The sequence below is a fragment of the Phyllopteryx taeniolatus genome, chromosome 19 (genome assembly GCF_024500385.1).
Source record: "Phyllopteryx taeniolatus isolate TA_2022b chromosome 19, UOR_Ptae_1.2, whole genome shotgun sequence".
In the NCBI taxonomy this organism is placed as follows: domain Eukaryota; kingdom Metazoa; phylum Chordata; class Actinopteri; order Syngnathiformes; family Syngnathidae; genus Phyllopteryx; species Phyllopteryx taeniolatus.
The window spans coordinates 12,529,571-12,548,906 of record NC_084520.1 but is presented as its reverse complement, the minus strand read 5'-3'; the positions used below and the strand labels follow the sequence as shown (position 1 = coordinate 12,548,906).

Genomic DNA, 19,336 nt, shown 5'->3' with positions numbered 1-19,336 from the left:
TGCATCACTACGCACTTCTTGCTGCCAGGACGTTGGCCAGGGACAGCTGCTTGGGCCGGTGCCAGGGTTGAGGCTCCCAGGCAGCCAGTTGCCGGCAGATCCCCGACCCACCTGCTTCACATGTCCCGTTTTCCCCTAAAGCCCTCATTTACAGTATGCCCGCTGCCACCCTGTGTTTGTAGTGGTGATCCTATATATTCTGGTGCCATTGAAGCCATCGTCCTATTGTCATGTGTTTGATCCGAATGTTTGTTTGAAGTATTACCAGCACTCTTAATACAACAGATGGCCACGAGCCAATCATCTAGCCAACTGGAAGCCAAGACAAGTATTAATGATAACCATTGACAAGACAAACTAATCGCTCTTCTTTATAATTTGTGTTTTTTTAAACCACTGTTGCTGTCAAGGGGCATTAGCGTGAATGGACGGCAGTAGCTGGCATGCACTGCCCACTGCGACTAATTTAATTAAAAAGCCCTTGAAGGAGGAGTCCAGCCTTAATACCATCAATTAGGGATTCCTTTGCTATCTGATGAAAATCCCACACCTCATTTATGTGAGTCATACTGGAAAATATGCGTCTTTGTCTTTGAGGTCGACCGAGTCTTTGGAGACGCTGGCACAGGGTCAGTCGGAGAGGGAGTGGGAAAGAAAGCAGTGAGTTTTGGAAGGGGGTTGCTCAAACAGATAAGCCTTCCTATGAGGTCACTTCACTGAGAAAGCTGCTCCTTGCAACATCTTTATACAGAAACAGGTGGTAGTGTATGTTTGAAGCATATTCTCAGGAGGATTTAGTTGAAAATCTTGTGGAGTGAATTCAGAGGTTTGTTTCTAAATACATTGTGTGTTTGAAAATAATTGTGGGAAAAAACGTGGAAAGACTGAAAAATACTGACAGACTTTGGCATCCAGTATGAGTCCTCCCTCCCCCACTACATAAGAACTCGCGCACCTTTGTTTGCATCAGTGACTATTAAGCGCAATTGCAAGTTAGTCATTACTCGGCCCATTGATACCACTATAACGTGCAGTTAAATGGCTAGCTATGCCTACCCCCCCAGAAAATGCATCTTCCCTGGATACCACAGAATAGCGCATTATCGTTACTTAAATTCCCAAGCGAGGAGGTGATGCCGCCGACGAGCCCGCTACCTGTCCGCCGGCCAAGAAGAATCCCCGGTTAGCTCGCGAGCTAGCTAGTGGCTGGCGCCTCTCACCACGGCAACCTGATGGGATATATTCCAGCCACCGGAGGTTTAAGAAAGATGTTAGATGAAGTAGCGTCCATTTTTCAGCATGCTGTGGTTTCACACCCACTGCATTCATCCATCCATCCATTTTCTACCGCTTATCCGAGGTCGGGTCGCCGGGGCAGTAGCTTTAGCAGGGACCCACAGCTTGTGACCATAGGTGAGGGTAGGAACGTAGATCGACCGGTAAATTGAGAGCTTCGCCTTTCGGCTTAGCTCCTTCTTTACCACAACAGACCGATACAAAGTCTGCATCACTGCAGATGCTGCACCAATCTCCCGTTCCATTCTTCCCTCACTTGTGAACAAGAACCCAAGATACTTGAACTCCTCCACTTGGGGCAGGATCTCATCCCCGACATGGAGAACCATGGTCTCAGATTTGGAGGTGTTGATTCTCATCCCAGCAGCTTCACACTCTGCTGTGAACTGCTCCAGTGAGAGTTGGAGATCACGGCTTGATGAAGCCAACGGAACCACATCATCTGGAAAAAGCAGAGATGCAATAGTGAGGCCACCAAACCGGACCCCCTCCACGCCTTGGCTGCGCCTTGAAATTCTGTCCATAAAGGTTATGAACAGAATCGGTGACAAAGGGCAGCCTTGGCGGAGTACAACCCTCACCGGGAACGAGTCCGACTTAAAGCCGGATATGCGGACCAAACTCTGACTCCGGTCTTACAGGGACCGAACAGCCCGTATCAGGGGGTTTGGTACCCCATATTCCCGAAGCACCCCCCACAGGACTCCCCGAGGGACACGGTCCAACGCCTTCTTCAAGTCCACAAAACACGTGTAGACTGGTTGGGCGAACTCCCATGCACCCTCAAGGACCCTGCTGAGGGTGCAGAGCTGGTCCACTGTTCCACGGCCAGGACGAAAACCACACTGCTCCTCCTGGATCTGAGATTCGACTTTCCGACGGACCCTCCTGTAGTTGGAACACACCCTCCGGTCCCCCTCCTTAAAAAGGGGGACCACCACCCCAGTCTGCCAATCCAGAGGCACTGTCCCCGATGTCCACGCGATGTTGCAAAGGCGTGTCAACCAGGACAGCCCGATAACATCCAGAGCCTTTCGGAACTCTGGGCGAATCTCAGCCACACCCGGGGCCTTGCCACCGAGGAGCTTTTTAACCACCTCGGTGACCTCAACCCCAGAGATAGGAAAGCCTGCCTCAGAGAACCCAGACTCTGCTTCCTCATGGGAAGGCGTGTCTGTGGAATTGAGGAGGTCTTCGAAGTATTCTCCCCACCGACTCACAACGTCCCGAGTCGAGGTCAGCAGCACCCTATACCCACTATACACAGTGTAGTGGGTATAGGCATCCTGAGATGCCGGATGGTGGACCAGAATTTCCTCGAAGCCGTCCGGAAGTCTTTCTCCATGGCCTCACCGAACTCCTCCCATACCCGGGTTTTTGCTTCAGTCACCACCAAAGCTGCGTTCCACTTGGCTGGCCGGTACCCATCCGCCCCTCTCTTCACCTGAGTGTCCAAGACATGCGGCCGCAAATCCGATGACATGACCAGAAAGTTGATCATCGAACTGCGACCTATGGTGTCCTGGTGCCAAGTGCACGTGTGAACACCCTTATGCTTGAACATGGTGTTCGTTGTGGACAATCCATGATGAGCACAGAAGTCCAAAAACAGAACACTGCTCAGGTTCTGATCGTGAGGGGGGGGGTGTTCCTCCCAATCACGCCCTTCCAGGTCTCACTGTCATTGTCCAAGTGAGCATTGAAGTCCCCCAGCAGAACGATGTAATCTCCAGCACCCCCTCCAACGACTCCAAGAAGGGTGGGTACTCTGAACTGCTGTTTGGTGCATAGGCACAAGCAACAGTCACCCGAAGGTGGAGGGAGGCTACCCTCTCGTCCACCGGGGTGAACCCCAACGTACAGGCGCCGAGCCGGGCGGCAATAACTATACCCACACCTGCTCGGCGCCTCTCACCATGGGCAACTCCAGAGCGGAAGAGAGTCGAACCCCTCTCAAGAGGACTGGTACCATTGCCAAAGCTGTGTGTGGAGGCGAGTCCGATTATATCGGAACTTCTCGACCTCGCACACCAGCTCGGGCTCCTTCCCTGCCGGAGAGGTGACATTCCACGTCCCTATAGCCAGCTTCTGTAGCTGGGGATCGGATCGCCAAGGTCCCCGCCTTCGGCCACCGCCCAGCTCGCACAGCACCCGACCCCTATGGCCCCTCCCACAGGTGGCGAGCCCATGGGAAGGGGGATCCACGTTACCGTTTCGGGCTGTGCCCGGCCCGACCCAATGGGTGCAGGCCCGGCCACCCACCTCCAGGCCTGGCTCCAGAGGGGGGCGCCGGTGACCCGTGTCCGGGCAAGGGAAAACTGAGTCCATTGTTTGTCGTCATCATAAGGGGTCTTTAAGCCGTGCTTTGTCTGGTCCCTCACCTAGGACCTGTTTGCCATGGGTGACCCTCCCAGGGGCATAAAGCCCCAGATAACTTAGCTCCTAGGATCATTGGGACACACAAACCCCTCCACCACGATAAGGTGACTGCTCAAGGAGGGGCCACTGCATTCAAGATTTAGATTTTTCAAGATTTTGAAGCCTCATTTTATATACTTAAATACTTTATATAATTTTTTTTTATCATTAACATTTGGCAGAGTTCTTAGTAACACTCTTGTCTGTCAAATTTACAAGACATTTTTACTTTAGAAGGACTTTAAGTGATTGCACAAAACTTAGCTAAAGCATGAATATGAAAATATTCCTTTCATTTTAGAGTTATTTTTGAGAAACCTTAGACTCCAACATAGCCAGTTCAGTCAGAAAGCTTTCAGTTTTTTTTTTGTTTGTTTTTGTTTTATTCATAAGGGGAAAGTACTGAATCCTTAACTAATGGTTTAAAGTTTGGAAAAGTGCTATTTTGAACAAGTACGGTGAATAGCCGCCTTACTTAATACTTGGTGGTTGTTAGATGGAGAAACACAACATGGAGTATGCGCACCGGATAAAAAGTTTGTTTACTTAAATTTTCTGCTCAAAGTCAAACTGGAACATTGGCAACCAAGTCAATTAGATTAACATGTATTTGTGATTGGTTTTTTTTCTCTCCCCCCTGTTAAAATGATTTGGAAAATACGAGACACGGTCTACGACTCTCCCTGCAACCTCATGTGTCCTCTGGGAACTTTGGCATTGTTGCAGTGTTTAGTAACTTCATGGGAAATATATTTCAAAACTATGGGTGTCTGACAATAATATTTCACATTGATTGAATAATTTGCCGTTAAAATATGTTTTAGTACTTTACATGAATCTGCGGTACTGACTTTCTTGACTGTCTTGGTTACATTTTTGTCATCAATAATGTCCAACTTTATTGCTTTTTCAGGCTGTCTGTTTTCTTGTTTGCAATTTGTTTTTTACTGAGAACAAGAACAAAACGAAGCATTTGAGCTGTTCCTGAATGCCTCAGCAGTAAATCAAGCTGTAGTATTTGGTAAGGCGAAATGGCTCAATAAAATAAAAATATACATTTAAGACCAAATGGAGTAGAATGCATTGCCATAACATCAGCATATACTGTATGTCCATCCATCCATTCTCTACCGCTTATCCGGGTCGGGTCGCAGGGGCAGTAGCTTCAGCAGGGACGCCCAGACTACCCTCTCCCCAGCCACTTCATCCAGCTCTTCCGGGGGGATCCCGAGGCGTTCCCAGGCCAGCCGAAGGATGTAGTCTCTCCAGCGCGTCCTGGGTCGTCCCCGGGGTCTCCTCCCGGTGGGACATGCCCGGAACACCTCACCAGGGAGGCGTCCAGGAGGCATCCGAATCAGATGCCCCAGCCACCTCATCTGGCTCCTCTCAATGCGGAGGAGTAGCGGCTCTACTCTGAGATCCTCCCGGATGACCGAGCTTCTCACCCTATCTCTAAGGGAGAGCCCGGACACCCTGCGGAGGAAACTCATTTCGGCCGCTTGTATCCGGGATCTTGTTCTTTCGGTCACGACCCACAGCTCATGACCATAGGTGAGGGTAGCAACGAAGATCGACCGGTAAATTGAGAGCTTCGGCTTTCGGCTTAGCTCTTTCTTTACCACAACGGACCGATACAAAGTCCGCATCACTGCAGACGCTGCACCGATCCGCCTGTCGATCTCCCGTTCCATTCTTCCCTCACTCGTGAACAAGACCCCAAGATACTTGAATTCCTCCACTTGGGGCAGGATCTCATCCCCGACCAGGAGATGGCATGCCACCCTTTCCCGACTGAGGACCATGGTCTCAGATTTGGAGGTGCTGATTCTCATCCCAGCCGCTTCACACTCGGCTGCGAACTGCTCCAATGAGAGTTGGAGGTCACGGCTTGATGAAGCCAACAGAACCACATCATCTGCAAAAAGCAGAGATGCAATGCTGAGGCCACCAAACCGGACCCCCTCTACGCCTCGGCTGCGCCTAGAAATTCTGTCCATAAAAGTTATGAACAGAATCGGCGACAAAGGGCAGCCTTGGCGGAGTCCAACCCTCACCGGGAACGAGTCCGACTTACTGCCGGATATGCGGACCAAACTCTGACTCCGGTCGTACAGGGACCGAACAGCCCGTATACTGTATGTAATAATAATAATTTAATAAAAACATAGAAGACCCTAATTTGCATAAATGAAAAAGCCCTTTGCCAAGTGATTTTTGTGCCTGGTTGATGACTAATCAAATAAATAGTGCGCCTCACAGCTCAGGGCATTGTGAGGAGGCGTCTTGTCATGGTACTGATCGTCTGTGGCCTACATTCAAAGGGAAAACTCATACTTAAATGTTTTTAAATTTTTAGTCTGATATTGCCAACATTGAATTACTCAATGTGTATTGGCAACTTTTTTGAAATTATTTTTTGTGTTCCCCCAAATACATAATTTTTTTGTACTGAAACTATTCAGGCGCCACGGTGGACGACTGGTTAGCACATCAGCCTCAACAGTTCTGAGGACCGGGGTTCAAATCCTGGCCCCGCCTGTGTGGAGTTTGCATGTTCTCCCCGTGCCTGCATGGCTTTTCTCCAGGTGCGCCGGTTTCCTCCCACATCCCAAAAACACACAGGGTAGGTTAATTGAAGACTCTAAATTGCCCGTAGGTGTGAATGTGAGTGTGAATGGTTGTTTGTTTATGTGTGCCCTGCGATTGGCTGGCGACCAGTTCAGGGTGTACCCCGCCTCTCGCCCGAAGATAGCTGGGATAGGCTCCGGCACGCCCGCGACCCTAGTGAGTATAAGCGGAACGGATGATGACTGAATGAATGGATGAAACTACTCATTTGATAACGGGATGAAAGTAACAGGAATGAGTTATGAATTTTTAGCATAAAATTAGCAATTTTTTTACATTGATTCAACAAAAAATTACCAATAAACTAATAACCCAATTTTTAAAATGTAATTAATTAATTTATTTTATTTATTTATTTTTGTCCTGTTCCGTTGTTGTTTAAAACTGTTGTTCTCTTGCTAGACAGACACATCAGCAGGTTCCCTGATGGATTTTTCTCCCCCCCTTTTTTCGCAAGGTCGGAATTTGGAATCTCGAAGTTTACCCATCGTCTCTCCCTCAAAGAACGTCCGTCCAAAGTCGAAAAGACCACGTCGGAACGAGCACATTCCTACAGGCGACGCTCCCTTAGTGTGGATTGGTAAGTGCAAAGACCTTCTTTATCATCGCGACTTCTTCCTTGCTCTGGGGCAAGGATTGTTGCGGCTGTTACAGCGTCTCGTTCTGTGTTTGGTTGGAGAGCGCCCAGCATCTCCAGTTGCGCCATCCCATCTCGCTGTGCTCCACTCGGCGGCCAGCCGGAAAAAGGAAGTTTGAAAGCGTTCCATGGCGAGGCCGCTTTCACATCCCCGCCATCAATCCTTCTTAGTCTCCCCTCTTGTTGTCTGGCCTCTACTCATTTATTGACCCATTCATGCTGCCATACGCTCGTCTGGCATCCTCACTGAACTTCCTGTTGTGTATTCTTGGCTCTTCCTTGAGGCCTCTCTTCCCATTGGGAAAACAACCTCACTTTCCTGCCCTAGCATTCGTGGAGCGAAGTGGTTTCCAGTTTCTCATTACCATGGCAGAGCTGGCAAAAGTACTGTATTTTCACAACCATAAGGCGCAATTAAATGTCTTCAATTTTCTCCAAAATGGATGGGGCGCCTTATAATGTTCCAAAATCTGTAAATGTTGTGTGTCTTTGATGAACGCTCCGCTTGACTGACTGGGAGCATTTCCTGCCGACACGCTGCTTATATAGAGGAAAGGCGGACGTGACTGAAGACAGCATGCGGACCTTAAATGGGGAAGGGTGCGTGTGAAAGAGGAGGCTAAAGGACGCATATCCAGCTTCAACAGAATAGCTGCGCGAGCAATACTAAGCTAGCATCAGCACTGTAGACTAGCCGACGTTAGTCACGGCTGCTACGTTGGTAGCACGACTTATTTGTAATGGAGCTGTCATGAGCCATCCTGCAGTACTACAGGAGATCATTTTACTAATGTACTACTGTCCGGTCATACTTCCAGTTTATCAAATAAGACTTTCTCCCCCCCCCCCCCCCCCCCTCCTTACTTAAAGTATAAAAATAAAATTACTTTTTTACTGTCATTTATATAAAATACCCCTTTTGATACCTTTGGGCAATGACAAAAGAAAAAATCTGCACACAGAATAGTTTCCCCCTTTTCAACAAGCATAGGCACATACTGACGAAAAAAAAAAATGTTGTTGCTGGTCATTTTTAGGCTGACACAAGATGCCATTCTCTTATATATAGCCATGGATGGAGAATATTTTGCTTCTCCGAATCTGCTGCTGTAAATCAAGTTCTCCCCATTTGCGGGGGTTGAAAAAGGTAACAAACCTATTTTGACAAAGTAAGGAGTAAATACAGGGACGAAAGTAATATTACCTGAAAATCTGCTTCAGTGCAGTAACAAAATATTTATACCTCCCACCACTGCACCATGGGGACGAGAGTTGCTGTGAGAGGAGTTAGTTTGCGGCTCATGAAAAATGTACAGGTGCCGGATTCTCCCCGAAAGTCATGTAAGGACCCACTGATGGGTTGTACGAGGTCTTTTGTCGACCTTACAGGACTCACTGTGTGGTCTTGGGGTCCATGTTGGGAATCAATGTGTGGTCCATGAGCGGGATGGTGGTGTTAAGCGTACAGGCGTTGCAGTGAACTTGCAGTGTGAGGTCTTTGACTCTTTAACAGCTCCGTGTTTTTTTTTTGTTTTTTTTTTTTCTGCCATATTGCCAGCGAGGGAGACCTGGCCTTTAAAGTTTTCACACTGATTGATGTGGTCTGCTTTTAATGAAACACAGTGGTAGATTGGACATGCTTATTTACGAGCGGGGTGGGGTGGGGGTGGTGGGGGGGTGCTCATATACAGATGGAATCCGACTTTCTCCGGGGTGAGCCAGCGTTACGAGAGTGTGACCGCTCTTTTTGTGACATCATAAACAAGGGACCCCAGGATGAGACGTTGCATGGCGAGTCATACTCCTGGGAGGTCAAGCCAAGCGAGCCCAACCACTGACTAGACCAGCGGCGCTGCCTTGAAATGCAAAGTCATCAGCATGGAATCTATTGAAAACCTCCAATGAATCATTGGAATTGTTGGGCTTTTATACTACTTCCTTCAGACTATACTTTATTATTTTACTCATTATTGAAGAATGTGATACTGTAATTGTAATATTTTATTTAGAACCATCCTTGTTTCCAGGGTTATTTATATTATATTATTATAAAAAGTGTTTAGAGACTCAAGATTTTCTAACAATGGGATTAACTTTTTTTTTTTATCAAGCAATATAGCCAAATCCTGTACAAATATACCACCATCAAATGTAAGGTTTTATGCCACAGCTGCCCTAAATTGGTAGAAACCCAAGCACAGAAGAAAAACATGCCAGCTCTGCACAGGAAGCCCAGAGTCAATAGTCGAACCTCGAAACTCAGAACTGTGAGGCAGTTCCACTAACCACCGTGTTGCCTTTTTAACTGAAATTATTTTAAATAGTAAAACGTAATTACAGTGGTGCCTTGAGATAAAAGTTGAATTTGTTCTGTCACCACAGTTGTTACTCAAAACAGTTGTATCGCAAAACATCATTCCTCATTGAAATCAATGACAATACCATGTGCAATGTGGTTTTAATACGGAAAATAGCACTCTATAATATTTGACTATGTAAAAACATATTTTAATAACAAAGCATTAAACACTTTGTGCATCATGATTAATTCTTTGCGGCTCCTTCTGGTGTGCGTGAGTTGGGAGGCAGTACAATACAGTCATACACAAACAAAGAGTTTCACAAGTCCTGTAAGTGACTCAGTAGGCTGCTGTAATATTATTATCTTTTTTATTTTGCAGAGGATAAAGATTATATGCCTTTGAGTTTTTTCAAATTGTCTGCCTTCATGTGTTGCTGCACTGTCAGTGTTCAAATATCTGGTCCCTACAGGCTTATAACACTGCCATGTAGATGCTATTTGTTAGCCTGTCTATGGTGTTTCCCATTATGTGTTAGCATGAAGCTAACAGACTTTAAGGCAAAGTTTTGATGTGGTTGTTTTAAATGCACAGTGTGTAATTTTCCATGTTTTATGATTAGTTTGACCGTAAACTTCAAAGTCGATGCCTCGATAAACAGTATCCAAAAAATACATAGTGTTCCACAAAAAAAGCCAAGTAATACTTATTGATTAAGAGAGTGGTTTAATTTAAACTTATTTACTTGCATTTTTGATTTGGTTAAATGTTTTGCTTGACTAATTTCTGACTTCTCAGAGAAACTCCGAGATTTCTCAAATGTAGGTGCAGTAGGATGAATTCACGTCGATGTTCAAAGTGGTAACTTATGGAGCGCTCTCTGCTTAAATGCTGAATAGTGATCGTCTCCTAACAACTTATGACAAAGTCTGACATATATATAATGATATACATAATATGGACCAGTGGTAGACCTACGGGCAGCCCTCAGCAGTAAAACAGTCTCATGTGGCTCGACTCTTGACGATAAATTTAGTGGCTCATTGCCGTTTATGCTGAGAGACAAACAGACTGTGACAGTTCGGGGAATTTTGGGCCAAGAGAGCTAGTTTAGGAGTTTGAAACCGTTTTGTAGCGTTCTCAATGTCCATGAAGGCCTCAGGAAAATGCTGTAATGAAATAGAATGGAAGCTATGAAGAGTGAGGTTTGAAGGGTTTGAATATACTTTCCATTATTTTCACAATGATAGGAAAATAATACATCCAATAAATGTTGAATATCCATATCTTCTCACTGTGAGTGGTACTTGCAGCTCTGTGTCAAACTGAATGTAACGAATTCATCGTGAGTTAACATTTTGATTATTTTGAATCTGATTAAAACCAGAGTTTCTCAAAATCCAAGATGAACTAGACATATGTATGGATTTACTACTTCAGCACCACAGACAGTACCACCTATTTATTGATACATGAGTGAAAAAACAAAGTGCCGCCAGCCTTATGGCTATCACTGGAAAGCATATCCATCGCTGCTATAATTTCCAATAAAAGTGGGCCTCTCAGCTATTCCCATATAAATATGCAAGTGTAACGTTAATACATAAACCTTTTGCCAACATAGTATAAATTAGTTGTTCTCTACTTACCACTCTGCTTGAGACACACGAACACAAACAAACACAATTGTACACCGCTAGACAAAGACAAATAAATACTTAATTGTAAAGTGATTCTTCTTCTTCTTCTGTATTTCGAAAAGTGCAGATATAATAAATCTGAATAATGTGAAGGCCACATCCTAGATCAGTTGAAAAGTAAAGACAAAAATGTATTTCAGTAGGGAAAAGAAAAAACCTCAATTGTAGGAGTGGGTAAAAATATGGACTCATATGTTGGTTGCAATTTGTCATTTCCTGTGTAAATCTGGAACACTAAGAATAATGGCAGCTATTTAAAAATTGTGCATTTCTACTTCTTACTGAATCGACATCAAAGCATTTCAATATCGAATCAAATTGCGACCTAAAAAATGGAATTGAATCGCAACCCAAAGAATAGGAATTAAATCGTGATGTTCTTAATAATACAAGCCCTACTCAGTTGTAACTACTGCATAATCAAACAATGGTGAAAAAATACATTCTTTTTGTTGGTTTTGTCTGCATTTCAGCCCACCAATGATTTCTTTATACTTTTCTACTTCAGTTGCGTCTTTGGGATAAGTTAGAAAGAGCCTATTATGAAATGGAACGTTTCCATTTGGTCACAATCATCATCTTACTTGGGCATCCTTTGTTAAAGAAAAGCAGATTGACTACGCACTCAATTGGAATGAATCTGCATTGAATTCGGGTTGTTTTGTCTGTGTGTGTTTGCCCGTCTGTGTTTACAAAGGCTTTATCATGGTCCGGAGAATAGGCCTCATCTGCGAGGCCCCCGCCGAACCACCTCCCTTCATCGCTCTCCCGGAAAAACAGCCGTGGGACTTTAAACATGGCGCCCGGCCGGCGTGTGACTGAGAGAATGGGCCAACTGGTGGCTTCAGTCCGTGGCCAGGGGTCACCTCCGCCCTTCTCTCTCGTCCGTGGCTGGGTGGGTGGCATATGGCGACCCAAGCGGGGACCCCTTTGGAGTGATACATACACTCACACTGAGAGACACACAAGGCCTGGAGCCACCCAGGCTGGGCCCTCAATCGCCCGTGGGAGACATGGTGTCACCAAGCCTCTGACAGAGGAGGGGTCATGTTTGTGTGTACATTTGTGTACGTGTGCATGTGTGTGTGTGTGTGTGTGTGTGAGAACCCTGCTCAGATGCCCCCCCTCCCCCCACCCCCTTTCCTGAGAACATCAGTACCGTGCCATCGCCACATCCCCATGGCGACTCCGCTGTCTCTGCTCATCAAAATTAAGAGATTTACCTCTGCTTGAACACGTAAACACACACATGCACGCACGCACGCACTAACATAGAGCCAACAGGTGGCAAGCCTTGCTCAGCACAGCAGGCCCACCTCAAAGGTTAAACATACAACGGACCGCCCACTCTTTCGCTGCTACTCTGCCTAGAGAGAGGTGAGAAAATGAGTGACTCAGGACAAGATAAAAAGAGTGATAGGGGAAAAAAATGGAGACAAACATCGCCACACGCATGTGGGAACGTGCAACGCGCCGTCCCCTAGGTGCGCGTACACGGCATCCACGCCCGCAGTCTTTCACAGTTTGTTCCAGCTCGCCAATTATGCACACAGCTCACACTTCAAAGCGAGTCATGTATGAGTTAATACCTACAAGGTTGTGTTACCCTTTTAATAACTGTGACCGGCAGCAGATGTGATCCAAGATCAGTGCCGCCCGCTCCGGCCATTGCGGCACTCTTTTAGCATTTCGCGACAAACCGCGGGAAAAGTTCACCGCGCCGCTGTGCTAATGGGATAAAGATCCTGATGAGAGGTCACTCACTAAATAGAGCAGCCAGTTGATGTCAGCAGAGCGAAAAAGTTTAGAATACCATCTGAGAAAAAAACATCGAAAAATGTATTTTAAAAAAGTGTCTATGAATGGATGTTATCTATACATACATACACTCCCCTACAAAAGTATTGAAACAGTGAAGCCAAAGGAGAGCAATGGACTGTCGGTCACCTGATTTAAACCCTATAGAGCATGTATTTTTCCTTCTTTACGAGCCAAGAACACAAGGTCTCCGGTAACAGAAGCGCCTCTCGTACTACAGCAAACGAGCCACTATGGCAAAATATACATTTAGGACCTAAAAACACAAGTACGGACAGTCATTGAGCAATGAAAGCATACTAGTACATTACATTACATTTAGAGAGGAGTGAATTTGTATTCGACAAAATGTTCTCAAGCAACTTTTGGTCGGGTTAACAATTTGTTGTTTTGTAAATTTGTAAAAAAAAAAATTTAACTGAATGGGCAAATCTCTTTCTTAATGATCTAAATGACAGTTTCAGTGTCAATTCGCGATTATTCAACAATCAATTCCACACAATTCATAGCAATCAACTATTCTCTTACACAAATGCTTGTGTGAGTGTGGTGCAGTTGATCAGCATGGGATTGTTAATTCCCGTTGTACAGGCGGAACTAATTTATTGCATATTTGTGTCCTCACATCATATAAAATAGATACACATGCGTGAAAAGCATGGGTGAAGCAGACAAGGCTGTGGTGGCTACACACGAGGGTTTTCGATGACAACGGAATTAAAAGGAACGTATGTGAATACACAAGCATTCACCAGTAATTTGGAAAACTGAAGGTAGGGAACTTAAATATAGTTGTGAAAAATATATTTTTAAATAATCCTGAGTAAAACAACTACATTTCATGCCAGCACAAGGTTTATCAGGAAGGTTTCCAGGACTGGTTTCGCAAAAGATATATTTCAACCCCAAATCACAAGAATAACGCATGGCTGCTTCACCGTGTCAACGTGCCTGCTCACAATACCCTGAGCATCTGACAGTTCCTGGCCAAGAAGAAAATTGCAGTTTTGAAGTAACCTCCCTAATCACCCGACCTGGCTCGTCGTAATTTCTTTCTTCTTCCCCAAGCTCAAGGGGGTAATTAAGGGGACCTGTTTTGAAAACAAGGACGACATCAAGATGGCCGTGATGACGGAGCTGCGCAGGATCGTGGAAGAATCCTTCCAGGAGTGCATGAAGGTGTGGCAGAGAAGGCCTGGGGAAGTGTGATGACCTCCAAGGGGATTACTGCAGGCAAGAGAACTTGTACTTTGGATTTGAAATATATCTTTCCGTGTAAATAAATTATTGTATTGCCATCAAAAGCCCCTTCTCCGTCTTGTTTTTGTTTTATAGTTTGCGATGTCACAAAAGCAAAACAAATAAGCGTTAAAGTCACTGTCCTGGTTGACATGTTTTTCGTTTTCTCCGCATTTTGGTCAGAAACCTTTTGGGTGAAACCAAACCCATGTTCTACTGCTGATTACTAATAATTTGAAAAAGATAGAAGCAAGTTTTTTTTTCTGGTGAAAGAAGAGGGGTGTACGCTTTGCTTCAAAAGGTTCCGGGTAGCGCTGCAACTACCGATTATTTCAATAATTGATTAATCTGTGAATTATTTTTGGAATTAATCGTTGACTTGTATAAATTTATAGCTATAAAATTTCCATCTCTATTAAAAAAAAAAACACGACATGATTTCAAATTGTCAGTGCAGAAAAGTGCACAAGCATAAATTGATTATGACTCAGATACTGGTTTGGTCTTAATGTGTCACAATTTTTTGCTGTTGTTTTGAAAATGGCTGGCAATGAGTTAATTCTCATAAATTCCCATAATTCCCATTCAAAGTTTCCAATTTGAAATCTTTCCAAAATTCCCCAGCTTCCATACCCATGGAAATGTTCCACCTCTTTGCAACCTTAACACACACACGGGAATGTTTCAGTGAGACTGCTTATCAGCTATTTCTTTTTCAATCACAGTCCGTATTAATGTTCCTGGTCCGGTACATGACTTCCAGGTCCTTTAACCTTTTTAGAATGTGTGCCGCACGTGGCGAAGTCGTCCCCACGTAAAGACACCTTTGGTGGATGAAGTGAAAAGCAATGCTGAAACCCGAACACACACCTGATGCATCACTCCATAAAATGGCGTCCATGTAAATGCGACCCGAGAAATGGAAGTAAATCTGATTGTCTTGGCTGGCTAGCGCATTAAGCGAAACTTCGCATGCGCGCACGAGGAGGGGACCGCACACATGCCCGTGTTTTAATATCCTGCAGAAACGGGGAGGCATTTGTTGTGTTGCCATGCCGACGGAGCGAGCGAGACGTCGTAGGTCACCGTGTTGGCATGGCCTCACGTTGCTTATAAGCTGATAAGAGCCAAACAGAGCGGACGCCTAAATGAAACTCGTAATAAAGCCCTCCATCCCTCCATGCTCTCTCCCTCCTCTCTTTCTTTCTCTCTGTGTGTGTGTGCTCTGTGTCCAGAAGCCTGCCTGCTTCCAGCCTGTCTGGTGCCAAGACTCGGATTTCAGAATTTCCTTCTACAAGCCACATTTAGAGCGGCCAGCGTACTCTCTCAGCATGTGTGTGTGTGTGTGTGTGTGTGCGCGCGCGTGTGTATGTGTGTCAGTTTTGCAACGTTCTCCTCTAACTGTCTCTCGCCCCGCCACCCTGCTTTCAGTTGGCTCCGTCCGTCCAGTGTAACACGTTGCCTTTTGGGCCATCTCAAAACACGAGGCTTAAATGTTTCGGGTAATCTTTGTTTGTAATCTTTCCATTCTTCACTCGAAATGAAAATAAGTGCAAGTGCGCTCTATGGGCCGCCTTCACTGGTGGAAAGTCGGTGCCACGGATAATTTTAGCAAACACCATCATGTAATTCAATCAGAAAAATGAGGTATAACCCATTACTAATGTATATATAAACATTTAACCAACGTTTAACCTACCCCCGAGGCCTTTGCCAGGCACTTGGGAAAAACATAAACATTTTTAATAGCATTTAGACAAATATAGATTAAAAATTCCACCATGTCAAACCATGATTGATGGAAATGTATGAATCAGGTCTGTAGCGAAAGCTTTAGGAGTAAGCCTTAGGAAAGCTTTTCTCTTTTTAAAAAAAAAACAAAAGTAAAAACTAATCACTGCACGATCGCAGTAAAAATATTGCATGCCTCAGCCAAGGCTTAAATATTTGTCTTAAAATATCTTTTTTTCAGCTGCATAATTAATGCGATATGGCCGTTTGCCCAGTCAAAGGTTTATTACTGTTCCCCTTCGGTCCTGCAGGAGGCAGTAATGATGCCCACGGCCACCATGTTGGAGGTTGACGCATTGTTTTATTCCTGTGCTCATTGAGAATTTGAATAGATGCATTTGATATTAAAGGTCGACGTGAATTACTGTGCAAGACAGATGCAAGGGACCAAGTGTTAATGTCACAGTTTACAGGCACCAATTTTGAATCAAGGCAAGGAGACTAAACCTTTGTCAAGGAAAAGAGAGACATTGTGACTTTCACGACTCAACAGAGTTGATCTCACTCTGGACAGATAGCCAGTCCATACATCTGTGTTTGTTCTGAAGACCTCGTTGAAGGTTTTAACACATAGCGACATTAGAGAAAACACATTACATATTGCACGTGCAGTACATTTCTCCATTTTCAATGTTTACATTTTAGTTCAGCACTCGTAGGTAACACAGGTTTTTGGTCGAGTTTTGTCGTGGTATTAAAACCCCAATTCCAATGAAGTTGGGACGTTGTGTTAAACATAAATAAAAAGAGAATACAATGATTTGTAAATCATGTTCAACCTATATTTGAATACACTACAAAGACAAGATATTTAATGTTCAAACTTAGAAACTTTTTAGCAAATAATCATTAACTTTGAATTTTATGGCTGCAACACGTTCCAAAAAAGACTGAGAAAGTTGAGGAATGTTCATCAAACACCTGTTTGGGACATCCCACAGGTGGACAGGCTAATTGGGAACAGGTGGATGCCATGACTGGGTAGAACAAAAGTTACCCTGAATTGCTCAGTCATTCACAAGCAAAGATGGGGCAAGGTTCACCTCTTTGTGAACAAGTGCGTGAGAAAATAGTCGAAAAGTTTAAGGACAATATTCCTCAACGTACAATTGCAAGGAATTTAGGGATTTCATCATCTACGGTCCATGATATCATCAAAAGGTTCAGAGAATCACTGCATGTAAGCGGCAAGGCCGAAAACCAACATTGAATGCCCGTGACCATTCGCACACACATTCACTCCTACCGGCAATTTAGAGTCTTCAATCAACCTACCACGCATGTTTTTGGAATGTGTTGCAGCCATAAAATTCTAAGTTAATGATTCTTTGCTGAAAACAATCAAGTTTATCAGTTTGAACATTAAATATCTTGTCTTTGTAGTGTATTCAATTAAATATAGGATGAACATCATTAGAAGAAAATTGAATTCTGTTTTTATTTATGCTTAACACAACGTCCCAACTTCATTGGAATTGGGGTTGTATATTAAACGAACATACATGGCAGAAATGTATGATTATTTGATTACCAGAATCACAGTTGACTCTCACCATGCCTATCCGTATCGAGCCTTGAGGCTAATGTTAGGTGAAGTCAAATCTGTTTTAGCGAAGTAACCCAATCTGTCAACTATTCCGGGTCATTAAGTAAAACAGTCTGTTTTATTACCGCTTGTCTTCGCACAGTTAGGCGGTGAGAGATGTTTGAATTGTCTAGGGATCGTAGTTGTTTAAGATGGCCACCTGGTCGCCGGTTGCCACCGCATCCAAAATTTCTCTGTTCAACTTTTTAGCCATTATCTTAACACATCTAAAGGAGATTGGAACATTTATCACATAGCTGGTATGAACTGATTACGGTTATACCAAGAAACAATAAATAAAAAAAACAAACGAGTTGGCCTACTCGTCTTTCTGATTCAAATCTAGCTCATCCTCCTGATCTCCAACTCCAACATGGCAGACAAACGAATCCCGATCACGTGATCAAAAACAATCTATTGATAGACATACATTTTCATGGCTTTCCACACCTTTATCAGATTTTTTTCACGGCAAAGTAAGGCACACGCCAACATGAAAAACATTACGTCCTCTGTGGCGATAACGATGCACGTCTGTGCTAATGAGGCTGAGACAAGGATTTGCATTTTGGTCCTCATTTTTTCTTATACATGAAACCGAGATGGTCTTTTTACTTTTTATTGTTGCTTTTTTATAGCTGAACAAAATGTCTTGAGGACAGCCAATCTGAATAATATTGATTGTTCTGGCACTCGTCAGCGTGCCCTATGCATTTCGCAATGGAACTGTGGCATCGTCATATTGGGCAGAATTTTCCACTCAGCTGCCCGCGTTGACATGTTTTTGAGATAGCCCCTCTTTTGAGCTGTTAAGTACATACTTGTGGCTCCCTTTGAATGTACTCCAACAACTCTGCAATCCTTTCACCAGCTGGAGCATTTTATATACGATGGTTTCACATCATCACTGTCAGGATTGAAGAAAGGGCCCATACCCAATAGACCTCAACTGTATGCGTCTTAACATTCATTGCCTGGGGAAGAATGTTGCTCTTTTTGTTTGTCCATTATGATCACTGCGTGATTTCAGAGTTGATGTCTTTTTTGTAGCGCAAATTATAGGTTTTTGATTGTCCTAGAATGGCAGCTTGCCATCTCTGCTAAACTGGTAAAACTGGAGGGGGAGCGCTCAGAGTTGAGGGTCGTCTGTAACGTATTGCTGTGAGAAAAAGACAATGTGGAATGATTTGCATTTTAAAACATGTCAGCTGTAGGGTTCTAATATATATTGAACATGATTGACAGAGATTTCGGACTGATTTTGTAACAGAACATAGCAGCACAGAACATTGAAGCTTCTTTAACAAAATGTACCGTAGTAGATGGAGCATCTCTTTGAAAGTACATCCACACACGCAACACTCCCTGATGTCGTCAGAGAGTGATGGGGCACCGTCCTGCCGACAGAAAAAAAAAAAAGTCATCTGTTCCATCTCAGGCAAATAACAATAAGCCCGGGGCCGGATTCCGATGGGCTTTCTCTTTGAAATGGGATACCGGCACACGCATTACAAATATATCTCGTTTTATCTTCCGGGCCAGGCCCATGGAAAAATTATTCCAAATACCTGCCACGCTTTATCTGGAACACTGGAATAGGTTCGGCCCGGCCGGGAACACGAGGATGTCTAAAATAAGTCGTCTATTACGGGAGGGAGTGGAGATGGATGGGACAGAGCGGGAAGCGACAGGGATCGGGGGGTATTTTAGGTGTATCGGCCCCGTGAAAAAGGGCTTGTTGCAAGGGCTCGGCGCTGCTTAAACGGCCACAAAGTGGCCCGCTGTCAGCTGTCGTACGGCCCGCATGTGCAGTGGGAGTGTTTGTGTGTGCAAGCATGCTCGTGTGGACTCACACGTCCATAGCGCAGCGGGAATATAAATAACATTTTTCCTACAGATGTTCTGTACTTGACAAATTTGCTCG

General features: G+C 44.5%; 1 protein-coding gene across 5 annotated transcripts in view; it reads left to right on the top strand.

The window, feature by feature from the left end:
* LOC133469427 (ankyrin repeat and fibronectin type-III domain-containing protein 1) overlaps positions 1-19,336 on the top strand; it is a 136,107-nt gene that overhangs the window by 88,143 nt on the left and 28,628 nt on the right. For 3 of the 5 annotated variants that reach the window (XM_061756475.1, XM_061756473.1, XM_061756477.1), the window contains one exon: positions 6,800-6,922. The exons of 1 other annotated variant lie outside the window; for it this stretch is intronic. In XM_061756475.1, coding sequence (XP_061612459.1) covers positions 6,800-6,922 — 123 coding nt within the window. Of the gene's footprint in view, positions 1-6,799; positions 6,923-12,219; positions 14,031-19,336 lie in introns of those variants that run through there. One more of the 5 variants, XM_061756478.1, reaches the window with a different exon arrangement.